The sequence below is a fragment of the Elgaria multicarinata genome, chromosome 9 (assembly GCF_023053635.1).
Source record: "Elgaria multicarinata webbii isolate HBS135686 ecotype San Diego chromosome 9, rElgMul1.1.pri, whole genome shotgun sequence".
Classification (NCBI taxonomy): domain Eukaryota; kingdom Metazoa; phylum Chordata; class Lepidosauria; order Squamata; family Anguidae; genus Elgaria; species Elgaria multicarinata.
The window spans coordinates 48,888,462-48,908,654 of record NC_086179.1 but is presented as its reverse complement, the minus strand read 5'-3'; the positions used below and the strand labels follow the sequence as shown (position 1 = coordinate 48,908,654).

Sequence of the window (20,193 nt, the reverse complement as noted above, 5' to 3'; positions counted from 1 at the left end):
ATAAGTTTTCTCTCACATACTTACTAAGGATAACCACCTGAAAAATGTTCCTTACAAAATTGCCCGCTATTGTATTTGAAATTGGCATACATTCATTTTTTTTTTTACTAATGAACTGATGAAAGAGACAATTTTCCACAGGAAAATAACGGACTAGAAAATTTTCTGCCCGACATCACTGCTCATGGCCACTTAAAGTGAATTTCTGAATGCTCACAGGAGATAGGAAAAGAATGAAAATGGTGTGCTGAAATCATTGCAAATAGCTGTCATGACTGCAGAAATCGTTATTACTAAGCAAAGTGATATATAAAAAAGTGCAATCTTATGCATGTTTACTCAGAAATAAGTCCCTCTCAGTTCAATATGGCTTATTTTGAGGTAAGTGTGTATAGAATTGCAGCCGAACAGCATATGAACTCAGAGGCTTCAGCTGAATTCCTTTAAAAACCAACAGAATTTGGGAGAAAGAGATTTTTAATTTTTAAATATAAAAAATATGGCACCAGGTATAAGAGTTCATACAGAAAATGAGAATTTGCAAACAGATTTTATTCTGCTCCTGAAAAAAAACACTTTAACTATAACGAAACACTTTAATGAGAGCTGATATTCCAAAAATTGAAGATTGTATTAAATAAGAAACAGTTATGGGTTTTGCTGTATTTTCTGAAGGAGGTACTCCATTTGTAAGTTTAGATTTGGCTGTCCTTTTCTAGTTTTTTTACTCAATATTTTATAAGCTTCCATTTTCTTCTGTTTGTAGAGCTTCTGAGCTTTTTCTCTTTCTTCTCTCCTTTTTTTGGCTGCCTGAAATAAAAACCCTGATTATTAAAAAGAAGTACATCTCCCTCCCTCTCCACACAGTTCTTAAACATTTGATTCTTTTTTTAAAATATAGCCTGCAACAACCTTTACAATATAGTAGAAAAAGAAACAGTAATATCTGGCCACAATACAAATCTGCAACTTTCCCTATATGGCTTGCGCTGAAAACACAGAATGTTATTACTAGAAGCTTGTGTATACATCTCAGCTAATGACACATGCATTTATGCATTATTTGTCAAATAACACAAATGATTTTTGATGTTACTGGTCAGGCAAAATATTCACCTTAATTCAATTAAAGCATTATTTTATGTTTGCACATTACACTTCTCCAACTAGCCATTTGTAAAAATCCCACATCAGCCTGCCAAAGGACCATTTGATACACTGCAAAAGGAATGGGCACTTGGGAAAAAATAGCAGATACCTTCTTCTAGCCCTTAACATAGGGGACAGTAGCAACCATTTCTTTCCATCCACATCACGTAGTTCTGCAGTGTGTACACACCTGCATAAACATTTAAAGTTCCCAGATAGGCTTCATATATTTACTTGAGATGCAGTTTACTCAACAGTGTCCACTAGTGATAAAAAGCCAACTTAAGACCAGGATACATGAAAAACAATTTTGATATTATTTCAACTGAGTATTGTAATCTCTCTCCCTTTTGGTAGCCCTCTCTCAATCCCTTAAGGCAATCCAACTGCAGCTCCCCCTAGAAAGAAGGGGAGCATCCTAAACATAAGCCTTACACGGCTTGGGACCACAATACCTGATGGAATGCTTCTGCTGACCTGATCATACCTGGACATACGGTCAACAACTGCCACTACCACCCCCTTTAAGTGTCAAGGGAAACTCAGAAGGTGGCAACAAGGGATAGGACCTTCTCAGTGGTGTCCCCACTCCCCACTATGGAATGAGCTCCCCACTGTGTCTTGCCTGGCCCCGACACTGTCATCTTTTCATTGCCAGGTAAATACCAGCCTCTACTCCCAGGCATTTAATGCTATATGATGAGGCATCTATATCTGCTGATTTAGAACAGGCCTATTAGGAAAAACATGATTTAAATAGTTTTGGCTGTCTACGTTGTTTTAATTTTTCTATGTTAAAAAGTTTAGACTGTTTTTATTACATTGTATTTTGTATTTTTATGAACTGCTGTAAACCACCCAGGGAGCTTCGGCTATGGGGCGGTGTCAAAACGAAATTAGTGAAGGTTCTGCTATGCTCCTTCCCAACTATGTTTGGATGTGGTTACATAAATATTATCATGCACCAAAAAGTAGTACTCTGTGATTTGCATACAAAGCAATTCTAGAGTTCATGCCAGGACCACAAAATAAGAGACATTAGTCAGTGGAGTCCTCCATCATCCATCCTTACTCCAGAGTACTGGCTGAAAAAATCTTGTTGTTTAACTCCCCTTCCCAACTCTGCAGTGCTGCTTGTCAACATAAAATTTAAGTGCATGTCAAGATGTAGCCCATAAGCCAAAGGCTCTACTTAAACTGTACATACCTCTTTGTTCTTATCTCGTGCAGCCTTTATTTTCTCATAATCTTCTTTTGCTTTCTGGTTTGAGGTTTTTGTTTTATGTTTTCTTTGAATAATACCGGACCTGGGTTAACATAAGCATACCAGTGAGTACAATTATACTAAGTGTGTAGTTAATTTGACAATTTTGATTAATTGATTAAGATAAAGTCCTCTTCTTAACATTTAGAAAACAGTTGCAAGAGAACTGGGGGAACTGGGACTCTGAACATCTTCTCTCCTCGCCACCTACTACCATTCAGGAGAGCTGAATCAGAAGCCACACAACTCCACTGAAAGCACCTGGTATTATGGAGCTCTTGTGAACAGGTTTGAGAACCGCTAAGTTTGAAAGGTAGTATACAAATAATGTAAAAACAAAAAATTGTATAGAACTCTCTGAATCCATAAACCAAACAAAAGCTTTTGCTTAACTGGACAAACATAAGCTGCAATCTTCAGGGCTGCAAACCTATGACGATGCCCATAAGCCTCTGAACTCCGAGGGAAGGAGGCTGGGGAGGCCTTGGAATATATCATATCCCAGTTTATCTAGTCACCTCCCCACCCACTGGCACGACTCCTTTGCAACCTTGGGAGAGAGGTAGCAGGCACAGTTCTCTGAATTCCTGGATCTGCAGTCAGAGAGCTGTCTCTGATCTAGGATCAAGGACTCTGAATGATCCTATCCACCTCTCTCCACTCCCCATCCCCGCCCAGGCTCTGTCTAGGAGCCATAGGATGCTCCCAAAAATATGTTTAGCAGAAAGTAAGTTCTTTTGAAGTCAATGTAATTTACTTTCGAGCAAGCATGGTTAGGATCATGCTGTTACTCAAACAAACAGCCTTTTCTCATTTCATTATCTCCATTATTTCATTTATACAACATCGTGCTCAGCTGTATGGAACATTTTGGAATCTGTTGGTTGGCTCTTGAAGGGACCTTGAAGGTAAGACCTGTAGTTCAGTTGCAAAATACATGCTTTGCCTGCAGGAAGTCCCAAGTTCAACCCCTGGCATTTCCAGAAAGGAATGGAAATCCTCTGCCTGAAACCTTGGGGAGCCGCTGTGAATCAGTGTCAATAATGCTGGGCTATGGATCAATGGTCTGATTTGGTATAAGGTAGCTTCCTATGTTTTTGTTCAACTGATAGCTGAACCAATATTTGCATATTGTTTGAGGGAATATTTGCTTTTCAAAAAATAAATAAATCGGTTTATATTGCTTACACTCTCCTCAATAAACTAATATATGTGAAAAGTAAAATATAAGCAGAAGTCTACTGACAGATACAAAAAGTGGAATGGCTGTGTTCACAACATAAACATTTTGACAAGCAACAGTCTTAGGACATAAGAGTTGCTTTACTTCTAAGCCAAAATAATACGACAAATTTCTTGATGGACATACTTATACCTTGACTCTCTCTAAACTGCTTGCACACAAACAACACCCAGACACAGAAACTTATAACTTGTGCAATATTAATATGATTTGACCTAAACACCCACTGAGAACCATCCTATGCCCAACATACAGTGTCTGGGCTGGCATACGCTCCAAGCTCCCTGCTCCCTCTCCCTCCCCTTAGTCGGCGCAGAGAGCACCAGACATGCTACCTCTCCATGCTTGGAAAACACAGTGCAAAGATGGGGAAAGGGGGCATTCCTGGGGGTGGGGAGGAGACTGAGGGGGCTGCCTTACATCGTTTCCTATGGCCACCCCAGCCTCCTTCCCTCCCACTCCAAGGCACCACTGCTAGACAGGTGAAATTGTTCATCTGGCAGAAATGTAGGGCAGCTGGACCACAGATCCGCAGCTCACATCCTGCCCTGCACTGGATACTCACAGCCTCTCAGTTTGGAACTTACTGACTATTTCAATAGGATTGCACCCTAAACAGCACTGCTGCTGTTTTTATCTGGTTGAGCTTTTATATTGTATTTTATATTATGGTTTTATACTATTGTTTTATACTTTGAATGTTTTTAATTTTTGTGAACCGCCCAGAGAGCTCCGGCTATTGGGCGGTATAGAAATGTAATAAATAAATAAATAAATAAATATTTTATTAGCGGTAGTTCCTTCTCTGAACTAAGTTTGGAAAACTAAGGATTATACTCAGTGGATAGAAGAATTCTTAACAGAACTAAAGTGCTGTGAAAACATCTGCCAGAAGAAGGATCACATTTAAAAGGGTATTGTAGCAAAATAGCAGCTTTCAACAGATTTCTTACTTTGGTGTTGCAGCATCCATTTCTTCCTGTACAACTGGAACATCATTTTTAGGCCTGCGTTGTTTCTTCAGCATTTCTTCTTCAGCTAAGTAAAGATGTTTCAAGTGTTCTGGGTAATCTTCTGTGTACATAATGTTTTTCTGAGGCTTGGCATTACTTTCTTTTTTCAGTAATTTCTTGTAGTCATGTTGAATTTTTTGCTTTCTCCAGAAGGCAAAGCCTTGACCTGAAAGCATCAGGGGAAAAGGTATTAAATTTCATCAACCTAACACCACTTTTTATTAAATATTTTATCCTAGATAATTCTTTGAAAGAATGCTACTATCTTCTTTGCAGAACTCCAGCTACCAGAAGATAGTAGACAGCTGTGTGGATATACTGAAGCAACTAGATGACTAAATTAAATAAGAACTCTTATGGTTGTATCCAATGTTAGTTTAACTTTCCATTGGTTTCAATAGGTCGACACTAAATAGGACTAAACTTGTACATGACCCTTACTAAGTAATTATATGCAGATCTACTCTGAAGTAAGTCACACTGAATTCAATAGGCTTTACTCCCAGTTAAGTGTGTTTAGGATTACAGCCTTAAATTCATAAGATTTCCTAGAAATGGCAACACTTTTCAGCAGCCTTCCCTATACTTGGCTGGGGAAGAATGGAAGCTGTAATCTAACACATACAAAGAGGTTGGTGAGGACTAAAATTAAAAAGCTGTGACAAAAGATATTCAGTCTGACCATTTGTAATTGTGGCAGAAGAGAACTGAAGGCAAATTCAGCTTCAACTAAAGATTATATAATCAGTCATAATTGATAGGGTTGTTGCAGATTGTGAGTGAACAAATATCCTGCATTTAGTCCTTTGCAAAACTAGATATTTCATGAACATCAACAATATATATTATCCAAAGTTAGTGATCCCCTGTTGGGAAAAGGCGGCTTAGTTCTTCCTACCTGCATGTATCTCAGGCATACCTCATTAATTTAATATAAATTTTGCCAGCAATACTACTTTGTAGCTTCTTCCTTACTTCTCCTAACTGTAACTTAATTATGACGAGTTCCCCCCTCCAAAAAAAGTTCCACCATGGTAAGCCTCAAAATTCTATTGCTAATAAAAATGACACCTGTTGAGTTAATGATATGAAACCTGGTATCCATGATTTATTTGATGGTGGTCTACAAATGTGTCAAATTTGAAACCAAACCAATAGCATTTGCCACAGATACAGCAAGCTAAAAAGTTATTAGGTGTGTGCTCAGTTTTATTCTGAAGCAAGAATGGGGAACACTGGTAGTTTTAGGTCTTTTTTCTGTCTAAACATTTTATTTCTATACCGCCCAATGGCAGAAGCTCTCTGGACGGTTCACAAAAATTAAGACCATTCAAAGTATAAAACAGCAGTAAAAAAAACCATAATATAAAATACAATATAAAAGCACAACGAGGATAAAATCAGCAGCAGTCCAGAAACACAAATTTAAAATACAAATTTAAAACAGTGAAGTTAAAATTAATTTATAGACTGTTAAAATGCTGGAAGAATAAAAAGGCCTTCACCTGGCAACTAAAAGAATATAGCGTAGGTGCCAGGTGAACCTCCATAGGGAGCTCATTCCACAGCCGGGGTGCCACAGCAGAGAAGGCCCTCCTCCTGGTAGCCACCTGCCTCACTTCCTTTGGCAGGAGTTCGTGGAGAAGGACCCCTGAGGGTGATCTTAGGATCCGGGCAGGTACATATGGGAGGAGGCATTCCTTCAGATAGCCTGGCCCAAGCCATTTAGGGCTTTAAATGTTAATACCAGCACTTTGAATTGGGCCCAGACCTGGACTGGCAGCCAATGAAGCTGGAAGAGGACTGGCGTGATAGGGACTGGCCGGCCAGTCCCTGTTAGTAACCGTGCTGAACTGTTTTGTACCAGTTGAAGTTTCTGGACCGTTTTCAAAGGCAGCCCCACACATAACGCATTGCAGTAATCCAAACAAGAAGTTATGAGAGCATGGATAACTGTAACTAGGCTAAACATGCATAGGGTTGCGTCCTTAGTTGGTTTAAACTCGGCTAGATACTATGCGTTAGATTACACCTATGGGAGATGGGACAGAGGCTCACACAACGTTAGGACACAGGCCCCATTCAGAAGACACCTTAAACCATGGCTTTAAACATGGTGTTTAAGCCAGAAAGCCGGACTGTGTTCAGAAGCCTTATTCACCACGATTAAAGCCGTGGTTTAAGGTGTAGCTGAAGATCAAAGAAGCCCAAGCGGAGTTACCAAGCGATAAACCCCGCTTTGAATTTAGTGGGCCTCATTTCCGAGAAAATATGCTGAGGCTCAAGTAAAACATTCGGCACGATACCAAGTTGTGCTGCGGATAGGTTCAAGGGAGAAGAGATGAGACTAACAATCAGCATGGCTGGGAAATGATACTGGGCCCCTCTTCCCGTTCGTTCGCTCGTGCTCCTCTTACCCTCCCGGACGCTCCCCCTCACCAGACGAGGGTCCCGTCTCCACGGCTGCTTCCGGCTCGGTCGAGCTGCCTGCGACGTCTCGGTCCCTCCATTTCTTTTCAAGCCCGCAAAGTCCCTCCTTCTCGCTACGGGCGCCATCAGCCAGCCGGTCTGTTGGACTTTGTCGCGCGCCGCGTGCGTCATCAAGCAAGCGCCCACGACTGCTTTTGAGTCGCAGGAAAGCGCAGGCTTGGTTTTATGTCGGTGCTTGATTCACTTTGCCTGGGCAGAGAGAACGAGAGCGCTTAGAGATCATGGAACGCTACCATAGCGACAGGCAACCTCAATCGAACGTCGAGTCACAGGCACTCCCGCCCGCCCGCCCTCCGGCTCTGGATGAGGGGCGCGCAGGCTCTCCTTCCTTCCTGCTCGCGATGTCTCGGCGTGCTTACGAGGCTTTCCCGGCCGCCTACTTCGGGACGAGCCCTCCTTTGCCTCCGGAGCCTTCCGCGGAGACGGTGACCGCCCGAGTGGGGGCGGTGGCGCAGTTTCTGCGGCGGGTGTTGCCGCTGTGCCTGGCTCACACGGTGGAGTTTTACACGCGAGGCCTGTGGGAGAAGATGGTGGCGCTTCCCCCGGAGACGGTGTTGGAAGCGCTGAGCGGGGAGAGGCTTCAGCAGCTCCTGGAAGAGCCGCCTCCACAGCGCCCTTTGGAGGAGGCCGCCGGTAAGAGCCTTCATGCTGTCAAAGGAGGGCTGAAACGCATGGCAGCCTTCCCCCGGCCTGGCGCCCTCCGGGGGCGTTCGCCTGTAAGACCCATCACTCCCAGCCTTGCTGGGAACGATGGGGCGTTGTAATCCAGCACCCTCGGGTGAGGGGGAGGCTGTCGTATAGGGTTAGTTTTAGCCAAAAGCTGGCGGCTCCCGGGATTGTTGTGTCTGGGTGCCAAATGGCCTGAGAGGGATGGTGGGTGCTAACATTATAATAAAATGCGAATGTGAAAAGGCAAAGGTATAGTGGCATATGCTCATGCCTATGCGTCAGGGTTTTGCTATTTTATTGTTTTACTCTGTACAGCACCATGTACACTGATGGTGCTATATAAATAATAATAATAATAATAATAATAATAATAATAATAATATCGTCATTCGGGGGTTGAGCCCACGCATGCAGGCATTCGGGTATAAATTAAAAAATATGGTGAAACGGGAGCTGAAATGCAAGAGCTATTCCTGTGCAATGCTCATGTGTGTGAGAGGCTATGCAACAGCAGTAGATGGTCAAAACGGCAGGGCTCCTGCAACTTTAACTGTTGTGATGAAGAGGGCATTTCATCAGGTGCTGCATGCATGAAAATGACACTTCTATACAACTGCCACCCTAAGTTTGGACATAACACTAAGCCTTCTATTGCTGGTAAGTTCCTGGTTACTTCAGCCACTTACACCTGCAGGAGGATCCAAGCAGGAAGCTATCAGGTAGCGTGCACTAGCACACTTTCTTATTACCAATGTGAACTCTGGCTTACTGTTTTGTGCAAATGTGGCCACTGTTTCAGTATTTAACTTGCTTCCTGGAAGTATGTTATATATTCATCAAATGAAAAGAAAATATTAAAACTATAAGGAAGCATTTTTGTGAAGAGAAAGTAATCCAACTATATCAGATCACTTATTCTATTATGCCAAGTCTTCTTCCGCAAGTGTTCAAAAAGTTAGAAAAGACAGTATATAATATAACAGATGAATAATTAATTACATCATTGATGTAATGCTTTTTGGGGACAAAAGTATTTGTCCTAAAAGCCTACAAAGTTGTAAGGGAGCTAGAGCATGTATTTCACCTACATCTGCTCCCATACCATGTTCCATCATGATCTCTAACATCAACAAATCTCACACCTTTAATCCATTGATTGTACCAAATTCATAAAACAAGAGCATGTAGAGAAAAGTTCTTTATGGCTGTCCCATAATAGAGAAAGTGCAAGTGTTGGTGACTTTCTGAGTGAATACTTTATTTTAGAATTACTGATTTAGTAATTCATGTTTCAAATAGTACTATAGCAGGGGCATGTTCTTGCTACCTTCTACTGCAGACTTGCCACGTAGAGTATACTGGGAAAGGGAAAGGCAGGTTCCGTGCACTCGCAACACTCTTAGGGTGCAATCCTATGCATGTTTTGACAGAAAAAAGTTCTATAACTCCCAGCATCCCTTCAGCCAGCCATGCTGACTGGGAGATGCTGGGAATTTAGGACTTCTTTACTGTCTAAACATGCATAGGATTGCATAAAGAGACATAAAATGGTACCCATGTCCTTCCATTTGCCACATATATAATTAGAACAGGGTGTGGATTGTTAAGATGTTCATCTTAGACAAGTGGATTATGAACAAGACAAAAATGAGCATTCTGAGTCTTCTGAGGGAGAGTTTAGTGAATGGTTGATCTAGCTTGGTATGCAGATTCTGTTAAATTAAAATATGAAGCATTATAAAATCAGTTGATGTAAGAGTCTCTGTGTGTGTTTGTGTTATTGATACTTTTTTTTAATCCATGCCACTCGTTCATTAATATCAACTGTTTTCCTATTCTTTCTGCACAGATGGCTGTGAGTTTTACCACATTTTCTGTGAAAATTCTCAGAGGCTACCCATGCCACTTTTTCATTACTGTTTTCCTTTTCTTTCTACACAGATGGCTGTGAGTTTTACAACATTTTCTGTGAAAATTCTCAGAGGCTGGTCAATGTGCAGGCTTTTGCTCTAGCTGCAAAATACTACTCCATGCCAAACCTTGGAGTGTGTACCCCTTTAGAACAGATGCTTGAAACTCTGAACAGGAAACAGCAGTCAAGAGCTGGTAAGTTATAACTTTTTTGTATATCTTTGTATATCTTTCTAAATCCTCCTTCCTATTCACTTATTCTTGCTTTGGAAACTCAATGATATTCCTTCATCTTTTTTACATTTGCTGTGTCCAAAAATGTTTATTCAATGAAATCCTATTAATGTCTACTTGGAACTAAATCCTACTGTGTTCAATATGTTTTATTCCCAAAGTAAGTTTCTTGCTTCTTAATACTGACATCTCCTACTTGTTTTGCATAAGTTTAAATTTCGTTAGCTATGCTGGTTGTGTGTGATTACTTACATAAATCCAGCAAAAATTATGATTTCTTTTCTTTGAAGACTACTCATCCTGAATTTCTCATATTATATTGCTTTTGGAACTGTACTAGTAGGAGCTGCAGTCAAAACCACACGGAGACAGAGTTAGTAACATGGTTTTGTACTGTGTCACTGGTGATGTCATATTGAATGCTTCTTACATCTAGGTCCCACATTCTCAACTTCACACTCAATTTTTAGCTGCCCCTTGGCAGTTGGGACTAGCTTACCTTTTTACAATTGCTGACTTTCTTCCTACTTTAACATGCTAAAACACGCAGACAAAGGTAGAGAGAGCCATTATAAATGGACACCTAATTGTAATATAATCTGAAAGTATAAAAATAGAACAAACTGTATAAGAATGTCTTGTATTTAATATTAACAGAAAGCTCATTAACTAGAATGGAATTGCTTGGCAAATCACTGGTGAGGCCAATACAAAACTTCAGAGTTGTAATATGGTCTTTTCATATGATCGCTGGGACCTTTTAATGTTGAATGTTTTCCAGACTTTCCTAGATTCATTTCTGTATTCCAGAAAAGAGGCACATCTGTTAACTGTTGAGAAATGCTCTTGAACAAATTGCATTGTTTTGAAAAAAAGAACTTGCACACAGAAAAGAATTTTACAACATTCAAACATATTGTGCTGAAATTTCTCTTTCATGTGTTTTTCATGATCTTTCTTATCATAAGAAGAAAAATATGCCACAGAGATTACTTTGAAGAGCTACACAGCTTGCTTTAGAAATAACTGAAATAGCTTGGGAACATGTTATTCATTGGTAGGGTTACATTTACAAAAGTGTCTTTTTCCTCTTAAAAATTAAGTTGCAGCTGTTTCTATATCCCCAAAGATCACTAGACTCATGAAACATCGGTGGAACTATGAGTGCTTAAGTATTTCTGCAACCAAAGCATCTTTGAAATAGCCTCTTTCAGGTTTCAGTTGTTTGTATTTAAAATGAGTTGGAGATCAGGGGCTGGATTCAGACTATATTAGCTGAACTTGGATCCCATTGAAATCAATGTGAAAAGTTAGTGATAACTTAACTTAAGTATCATTGATTTCAGTGATAACTATTTGCAATTAATGTATTCTGGATCCAGGCCAATTTTTTTTCTGCAGAAAAGAAATTTAGGTCCATATCTGGGCATGAGATTTAGTATTACTGATTTGTCTTATTATTGGCAGCTTTCCGGTCAAAACGTCCGTATGCTTTCAGACCATGAAATCAGCTAAGCTAGCAATAATTGATCTTATAATATCTGCTAAGTCTTTTTATTCTGAAAACACTGCATTTGAAGTGCAGCAAATTCATGTTATTAAGAGAGCAATCCTATGGCTCCTAGTCAGTGCCTGGGGCACCATAGGATGCTGTGGATCTCCTCCGTGCCTATAGACGAAGCTATGAGCACAGAATAGGAGATCCAGTCGTAGATCTGCCCTCATTCCCCCCTCCCAGCTGCCACAGAAAGCTTCTCTTACGAGGTTGCAACTGTTCATGAGGGAAGTTGGAGAGGGAGAAAAGTGGGTGTACTGGTGGGAGACGGGAGGAGACAAAAGGCCAGGTTGTACAATATCCTGTGGCATCTTTGGTCCCTTCCCCAACCACTGATAGATAAGTCAGCTAGGTGGACCTTCAAGCATGTCTAGATGCCTTTTGTAATTTAAGCAGGGGAACCGAGGTGAAATTGCCCTTTCTGTCTCTTGCTGGCATGGCATAGGAAAGGCAGAAAGATCCGAACCAGGATCTATCAAGCAGGAGAACAACCCATAGGGTTGTGCCCTAAGCTAATTAAATGCATTATTGAGTGCACCTCACAATATCAAAACTGGACAAATATCACTGAATGCACAGTATTGTTGTTGTAATACATTTAATAATTTAATTATTAAATTTAATTATTGTTGTTGTAATATATTTAATAATCAGTATTGTTGTTGTAATACATTTAATATTTTTTTTGCTATAATTTGTTAAGAACAATCCTCAATAATACTCCCCTATAAATTGAACACAAAAACATATGTGTGTAGGGTTTGCTGATTTTCCTTTCCAACCTGAGCCCTTTGTGCTGCATTGAATCCTGTTCTAGTAGGTACCTTGACCAGCTTTTCACGGAATGCAAGGGCCTGCAATGAGAATGGAAGGCAGAACAGTCTTAATTCACATGCAGAACGTTTTACTGTCTGTATGCAGCCCTTTGGAGCCTAGCCAGTGTTTAATCAAGCTTTTCTCACATGCATTTCAAAAGTTGAGAGCAAAACACACACAAAAATGGCATACTTGTTCCTTGTTCATATTTTTTGTTAATATTAAGTTTTATGCCACTATTTGTCAGATGATAAAATCTTTATTGTATGCTGACAGTTTGTTCATACTGTCAGATGTTCAAAACTATACGCCTCTTGGACTTGGGAATGGAAAATCTTAAGATTCTCATGATCACAATCCAGTTTCCAATGCATTTTTTCAATAAGCACATCTCTTTGGGCATCATTCCCAGCAAGTTCTTATTAAAGAATGAATAGAGTTATAGCCTGATGATCAGTTTCTTGACAAAGGTCAGTAATATATGTAGTGTAATTTGTAGAGTACAGAAAAGACTGCAAAGTGTTTTGTTTCTTGCAAGTGTACAAATAATTCAGGGTCTTTTCCTGTAACCATTAATGTATAGTGGACCAGTAGTTATTCCATAAAGTTCTCAGAGACTTCTGCTGATTGCTGCCAAGTGTCCAAACTCAGAAACTGAAGTCAGGTTTTTTCCATCAGTTTTTTGTCCTTGCATCTCCAGGGATAAAGTGATTGTGCAAAAATAGGAAGCAAGAGGATTCCACCATGCCAAAGTGAGCAATCGTTCTTGAAATAAAGACCCGAGGGCTGAATCATACATTTTTGCCTTTTGTGGATTTGCTCCACTGCATGGATCCCCCTGTGGATTGGTTTTAATGTATGATTAAATGCAATGAGTTTCTATTATGTATGCACATGCATTCCTCTTGTTTTCCTAAAGGGCTTGATCCTTTGCATGCACTTCAAGCAAGTGCACATAAAGAATTAATATTCTGCATGTGCTTTAAGTGAGCATGTACAAACATGGGTGCTCAAAACACCCACTTCCACTCTTGCTGCCACTTGATTCCAGTTCTCCTGCTCCTGAAAGGGCTTAAAACTTATCTGGGGCAGAAGGAGAAGGTGATGATGGCCGTTTTCTCCTTGGTGGAAAGGGTATGATTGGCTCACTTTCCCAACACGCATGCTGAGACATTTAGTCCCAGGTCCCTCATTGGCAAGTACTTGATCGTCTGTTGAGGAGCTGGAGCCACTGCCTTCCCCCTTTTCTGCCTCAGTTAAATTTTGGAGCCCTTGGGATAGTAGCGGAAGGGTGAAGGTTGCGGCAGACATTTGGTGTGTGGGTCTTGCCCATACCAGCTCATGAGATGCTCGCTGTTCTGAGGACTTTTTTTCAATTACTTGCAACATCCCTTTTTTGTGCCAGTGCTGCAGTTCTTGCTGGTGTCTTGCACAGGTGTGGAGAAGTACCATTTAATAGAGCAGATCAACATAGTAAGCCAATATGGGTGGCATTAAACAATATGGGTGGCATTGACACTCACAAGTGTTTATTAGCACTCTCTGTGTTCCTCTTCTAACCTATGAAGGAAGATCAAGTGGTGACATATTTTTTTGTCCCTGGTCCGTGCGGCAAACCGACTGATAGGAATAAATATGGGACATGTGGGCCTGCATTGCGCTTTAAGATCTTTGATAAACAGAGACATCTTGGAGTTGAAAATAAAACCCTTGTATTACAAGCATGTTGGCATATTGGCTTGCAGCATTATTGTTAGACATATTTCTCTGGGCTAGAGAAGTATGCCCACGTTAGAGATGTAAAATTTCCAGAAATTTTGAAGCCATGGGGGAAAAAACCATTTTTTCCCGGGGTGTTTCAGAAAAAAATGAAAATCTTTGGAAAAATTGAAATAATGCAATATTAGCCCTTTTTACAGATTTAAAGTGTCTTTGTTACTTTAGGAACATAAAATGTATGTCCAAGTTGGTTTGGCATAAAAATTATTACATTTGGTATATTAAAAGTCCAGTGTAGTCAAACAATTATTACAAACTGAATTTACTTTTTTTTTAAAAGTCACCTTTTTGTTAACAAATGGAGCTACAAGCTCCTGAACTGTTAGGAACACCTGAACTGTAAGGAACCTCTTTGGTTTTCCCACTTTATGAGGGGCAGGCAAAAAATAATTTAAAACAACAACAACAGAGGAAACCATCAATATTAGTAACAAAGAAAATTATTTATGTCTCCGCTAGTCCTCCACAGTGTCAAGCGGACATAAAGCACCCATTCCCATAAAAAGAACTGAGAAAAAAGAGGGAGACCAATATTCAATGAATATGCATGATATTTAATTAGACTCATTTTCTGAGCTATAGCTATCACTATCAGTTTTAGTCTCTGCTTCAGTGACAGTGCTCCCTAGAGGCAGAAATGCATCTTGCTCTTGCATTTAAGAGTTGTAGTCTCAATTTGCAACCTAGGACTTGCTTGTCCTCGGTGCACAGAAATTGTAATAATCTAATACTGTACATAGTTTTTAGAAATCCTTTGTAGAAGTAAATATCTGAATACCTTGTCTTAAACATTTTATTCATCATTCTAAAATAAAACATCCTATAATCCATTTTTTCTTCATTTTTTTTTTCAATTTCCCCAATTTTTTGGAAAACACCCAAAAAAAGGCTTCCGGAAAAAACAGAACACCCCTCCCCCGGATTTTTTTCCAGTTTTTTCCAGGCCTTCACATCTCTAGGCCCCACGTGCATGTATATCACCTCACTAGCTATCTAGGGAGGAATTTAAACAAACACCAAAACTCACATTTGAGAACTATGCTTGGCAATAGTTTGTAAATGAGATGTAAGTGTAAATAAATGTAAATATAAATCTTCAAAATTACATTATATACTTTGTTAAAGGCCATTAAATATGCTCTTTATTTCGTAATGACATTTTTCATTTATTCTTTTGTGACTTGTAATATGCAGTTTTTCCTAACTTTTTTTTTAGCTCAAGGGTATAATAATGTGAACATTACCTAATTTATTTATTCAAAACTAACCAGTACAAAGCAAACTGAAATTTACTGATAGAGATCAGTAAGGCTTTTCAAAACTGCTATATAGCCAGTTAGGCTTTTACTCAAAAACCGTAAAGTTCAAACATCTTTAATTTAATTGTATTTTTCTGTTTGATCAGATGTAGAGATGAAAACAGATGATTTCATGAATAATAAGAAGTCGCATGAAGTGCAGTTGATGTCAGAGTTAGTAGATGGCATTGCAAAATATTGTGGTTTAAACCAGGTAAGAATTCTTATGATTCAATATTTTCTCTTCTCTCTCAGGCCCAAAAGGTGTTTAGGTCCTTTTTCAAGTCTTACTCAAGGCCAAAGCTCTTGAAGGAGCTGCTACCCATTGTAGAAGGGTAAGACTTTGGTCTATATTCCATTCTCTGAAGAAAAGAAGTTGGTTTGATGAAGCAGTTCAAGAGTCAGAAGCCAGAAATCTAGGCATTTATTTACCACATTTATATGCCACCATGCACTGCAGTAATCAAGATGGAAGGTTACCAGCTAACTGAAGCCAGGCTATGTTTGCCCAAGTATAGTAGCTGTTGGCCTAAGCTGTTAAAAAGGTGCTCAGAGCTACAGAGGCTACTTGAGTTTCTATTTACAAAGCCAAATCAAGAAGTACTTCTAAACTGTGCACTTTATCCTTAATGGGGAGTATATTTCTCCACTCCTCAAGAATGTTGAACAACACTCTTTAAGAGTACCTCCAACTTGTCTGGACTGAGCTTCAGTTTATTGGCCCTCATCCAGTCTATTACTGTTACCAGGCACTGATTCAACATGCCCACTGCCTCACCTAGAAGAAAAAGAGAAATAGAGCTGGTTGACATCTGCATTTATTTTATTTATTTATTTATTGCACTTATATACCGCTCCCATAGCCAGGGCTCTCTGGGTGGTTTACAGAAATTCTAAAATTAAGATAAAAACAAGTATACAAGATTTAAAATTCTAAAACTCAGAACATACACACATAAAGCATTAAAAACCGTTAAAAAAACAAAACAAAAACTAAACATGTGGGTGATTAAGATGTGCCGCCATATGCCTGGGCAAAGAGGAAAGTCTTAACCTGGCGCCGGAAAGATAGCAGCGTTGGTGCCAGGCGAGCCTCGTCAGGGAGATCATTCCACAGTCTGGGGGCCACCACGGAAAAGGCCCTGTCCCTCGTTGCCACACTCCAAGCCTCTCTTGGAGTAGGCACCCGGAGGAGGACCTTAGATGTTGAACGTAGTGACTGAGTATATTCACATCGGGAGAGGCGTTCCATCAGGTATTGTGGTCCCAAGCTGTGTAAGGCTTTATAGGTCAAAACCAGCACCTTGAATTGGGCTTCGAAACATACAGGCAGCCAGTGCAAGCGGACCAGAGCAGGTGTTATATGGTCGAACTTTCTGGTTCCCGAAATCAATCTGGCCGCTGCATTTTGCACGAGCTTCAGCTTCCGAACCATCTTCAAAGGCAGCCCTACCTAGAGTGCATTGCAGTCATCTAACTTGGAAGTTACCAGAGCATGGACAACTGAAGCCAGGTTATCCCTGTCTAGATAGGAACATAGCTGGGCCACCAACCAGAGTTTGTAAAAGCACTCTGTGCCACTGAGGTCACCTGAGCCTCAAGTGACAATGATGGATCTAAAAGAACCCCCAACCTACGAACCCGCTCCTTCAGGGTGAGTGCAATCCCATCCAGAGCCGGTAGAACACCACCACCCCATCCTGTCAGCGGACTCACCTACTAACAGCATCTCAGTCTTGTCTGGATTGAGTTTCAGTTTATTAGCCCTCATCCAGTCCATTGTCGCAGCCAGGCACCGGTTCAACACATCCACAGCCTCTCCTGCTGAAGATGAAAAGGAGAAATAGAGCTGTGTGTCATCAGCATACTGATGACAGCACACTCCAAAGCTCCGGATGACCGCACCCAGCGGCATATTGGTGACACCTCAGTCAAAATCCGCAGATGCCCTCACCCAGCAGATTCACATCGATGTTAATAACATGGGTGATACAATAGAGCTGTGGGCTCCCCAAAATGTAAATGTGAAGGCCGTGCAGAAATCTCCCAGCATCATTTCCTGGGATTAATCACCCAGAGCAGTGTCTCCAAAACCTTCCTCATCTAACCTCTCCAGAAGGATACCATGGCTGATGGTATTGAAAGCTGCTGAGAGGCAAAGGTCTTTTTTTCTCAGTCTAATTCGCACAGTAGGTGGTGATGTTCATTGGGTTAAACCTCCCCTCCCTGTGCACTGAAAATCACATTCCCCCCTGCACATTGTATTAAATTAAAAAAAATACTCAGACATATTTGTTAACCATATGATTAACACAGTATGTAAGTTCTGGGACTGAATTCAGCCAGCAACAACATAGGTTAGGTATTCCCCTTATTCTTATCAAGAGCCTACTAGACTCTGAAGTATTGCTGGAGAGTGATTCATGAGTATTTCCTTAATCTTTAGGAAAAGTCATCCTATAGTTAAAGCATTCATGCATTCCACTGATGCATGGTAATTCTTGACCTTCTGATTTCCACCTCTGGGTATTGTGTGACAGTGAAAGTAGGATACCAGGAGCTTTGCGGGTTTATGTAAAGAGACACTGGTATCTGAGAATACTGGAAAGAAGTAAGGGTCAATGAATAGTGGAGACCTTGGGTATGTGATTTCATAGGTATCTGGGGAAAATAGTTAACAAAAAGAATAATTGACAAGGGGATACAGAATCCACCTCTCTTCCACCCTGCTGGGCTCATGCCGCCAGGGCTTTGAAGGTCTTGGAGGCTCTAATGTCAGAACACTCTGCAGCAGCAGATAGGTTTGCTCTACCTGTGATATTGCATTGTTTTCTCAAAATTACAGATCCCTAATACATGAAAAGAACCTTCTGGTTACGTTGAAAGCAATCTCTCCTAGCTGTTAAAAACCAGTGCCTTTGTTTTAGTTAAATGAAAGCAAAAATGCAAAGTTTAAGAGCTTTTTCATATTAGATTTTTCAACTCTTGTCATAAAAATTGCCAAATATAATTAAAATGTAGAGCTGTGAAAAAAACCAACACATGCTTTACAACAGTACACATCTCTAGGGTGCTTTTTAAGACCCCAGTTCACCAAAGGGCTGGAATTGCTCTTAACTTCACCTTTGTGCCTACAGTGTATAAAGAGTGGTAGAAAGTATTGTGCTGTTGTGGTTAATTATGTTATATTGCAAAATCAAAGGACATAATAGAATAATTTGAAAGTTGTAACTTTCAATAGCTATTATAAATATTTTTACAAAACTATTACTTTTAAAGTAATAAAGTGCTGCTGTGAATATTTTTTTTAAATATCTTTAAAGTCCATTCATTCTCTTCCTAATAAATGGCCACATTTTGGAAATCTTCACATGAAGCATGGCTGCCCTGATGCAGACATAGACAGCTAAGGGGCAAGTCCAATGTCATGTATGATGATGGGGTTGGAGCCAGCAGTGCAGTCCTGCTGCACCCTTCTTCATTCATTGCTTCTATGTGAAGGGAACAAATGAACAGGGCTTATAGGGGCAGATGTTACCTGAGGAATGGTGTAGATGCAATCACAGAATAGTAATGACCTTGTTCTTGGGCGCAGCATGTAAATAGTTCCTTTCTAATAGGGCTTGAAAGTGACTTGAAGTGTCAGTCCTCCTGCCACTGCCAATGCTTGCGTATTGCCACAAAACAATTTTACATAGTGATATTCATCTTTCCATCTCTACAGTGAAATAAAGATTATGCAACTTGTTGCAATGGAGGGGATGTGTTTTTCCCAGTTTCTTAAATATATTTCAGGCACAAAATCATATGTATGTTTGGGTTTATAGTGTTCTTCTGTATTTGTCAAGGCTTTTTCCTGATCTTGGAACATGCATAGAGGGTCTGCTTATTTTTAAAAGCAAGCAATTACAAATTGATTTTTTTAAAAAATAGATAAGCATTAATTAGAAAAGACAAAGTCTCTAGTTAGATTTGAATATATCAGTTTTAATACATACATATGAAGTAAGTGTATGTGTGTGTATATATGAATAGCTGTATTTTCATAGATCGATAAATAAAAATACAGCTTTCTAAGAGTTATGCATAAACTTCAAGAAAGGCAGACCGAATATCCATGTAAGTATGCATTTGCAAGTGACATCTATATACCACCCATTCAGTGTTGAAAGCATTGTTAAGTTCTTAATATATTGCACTATAGGAGTTGAGTGTTCATCCTTCCAATATTGTAATACCAATCTTTTCGCTATTGAAAGGTATGTAGAATCCATTTGCACTAACTGTGTGTTAACTTCCAGGAAGCAGGTAGATAATTTAAGAGAACATGTACTTCAGTAAATTTTAAGGGGTGTTCCGATATAAAGTCTATCCATATAATAATCTCCTCCCCAAAAGAAGCAACTATCTTTCCCCTCTTTATGGTTTTGCTTTGTTGAAATTTCACAATGAAAAATAATTTTAAAAAGAAAGAAAGAAAAATTGATAAGGTCTGAAGTGGTTGCTTAAATTGGAGTGTAAGGCAAAGACTGGAGGGTCAGTCCTTGTGACTTGCAGCAGGGGAGCAAAGGAAGGACAAAAATGCATGCTGCTTTTTTGTGGTTTTTAGGCCATAACTTCATTTGTTACAGCTTCCAGGAATTCAGCTGTTCTGTCCTGCTAACAAAGAGCCCATGGGGGAGTCAGAAGGCTAGGAATCTGGCAAGCAATCTAGGGCAGAAAGAGAGGGCAGAGAGTAAATGGGCAGGGCTTCATCAAGGTTGGGATGCTTG

General features: G+C 40.0%; 2 protein-coding genes across 2 annotated transcripts in view; one reads left to right on the top strand and one right to left on the bottom strand.

Annotated features, from left to right (window-relative positions):
- Positions 1-531: 531 nt before the first annotated feature.
- CCDC59 (coiled-coil domain containing 59) lies at positions 532-7,601 on the bottom strand. The gene is made up of 5 exons (XM_063133829.1): positions 7,519-7,601; positions 7,087-7,348; positions 4,610-4,835; positions 2,357-2,456; positions 532-810 (listed from the first exon to the last, which is right to left on the bottom strand). Exons 2-5 carry the CDS (start codon positions 7,268-7,270, stop codon positions 649-651), a joined length of 672 nt encoding a protein of 223 aa, XP_062989899.1. The 5' UTR covers positions 7,271-7,348; positions 7,519-7,601; the 3' UTR covers positions 532-648.
- The window catches only part of METTL25 (methyltransferase like 25), a 54,699-nt gene continuing 41,970 nt past the window's right edge, over positions 7,465-20,193 (top strand). The window contains exons 1-3 of the mRNA XM_063133828.1: positions 7,465-7,792; positions 9,770-9,934; positions 15,529-15,635. Of these exons, the coding sequence (XP_062989898.1) occupies positions 7,501-7,792; positions 9,770-9,934; positions 15,529-15,635 (564 nt within the window). The 5' untranslated portion in view covers positions 7,465-7,500. The remainder of the gene's footprint in view (positions 7,793-9,769; positions 9,935-15,528; positions 15,636-20,193) is intronic.

Excerpts from the sequence above, each read along its gene's own strand:
- CCDC59 (XM_063133829.1), bottom strand. The coding sequence starts at position 7,270 with ATGACGCACGCGGCGCGCGACAAAGTCCAACAGACCGGCTGGCTGATG. Across the intron at positions 4,836-7,086 it reads GAGGGGGAGCGTCCGGGAGG|GTCAAGGCTTTGCCTTCTGG; the intron begins GTAAGAGGAGCA and ends TGATGCTTTCAG. Across the intron at positions 811-2,356 it reads CACGAGATAAGAACAAAGAG|GCAGCCAAAAAAAGGAGAGA; the intron begins GTATGTACAGTT and ends TTTTTATTTCAG.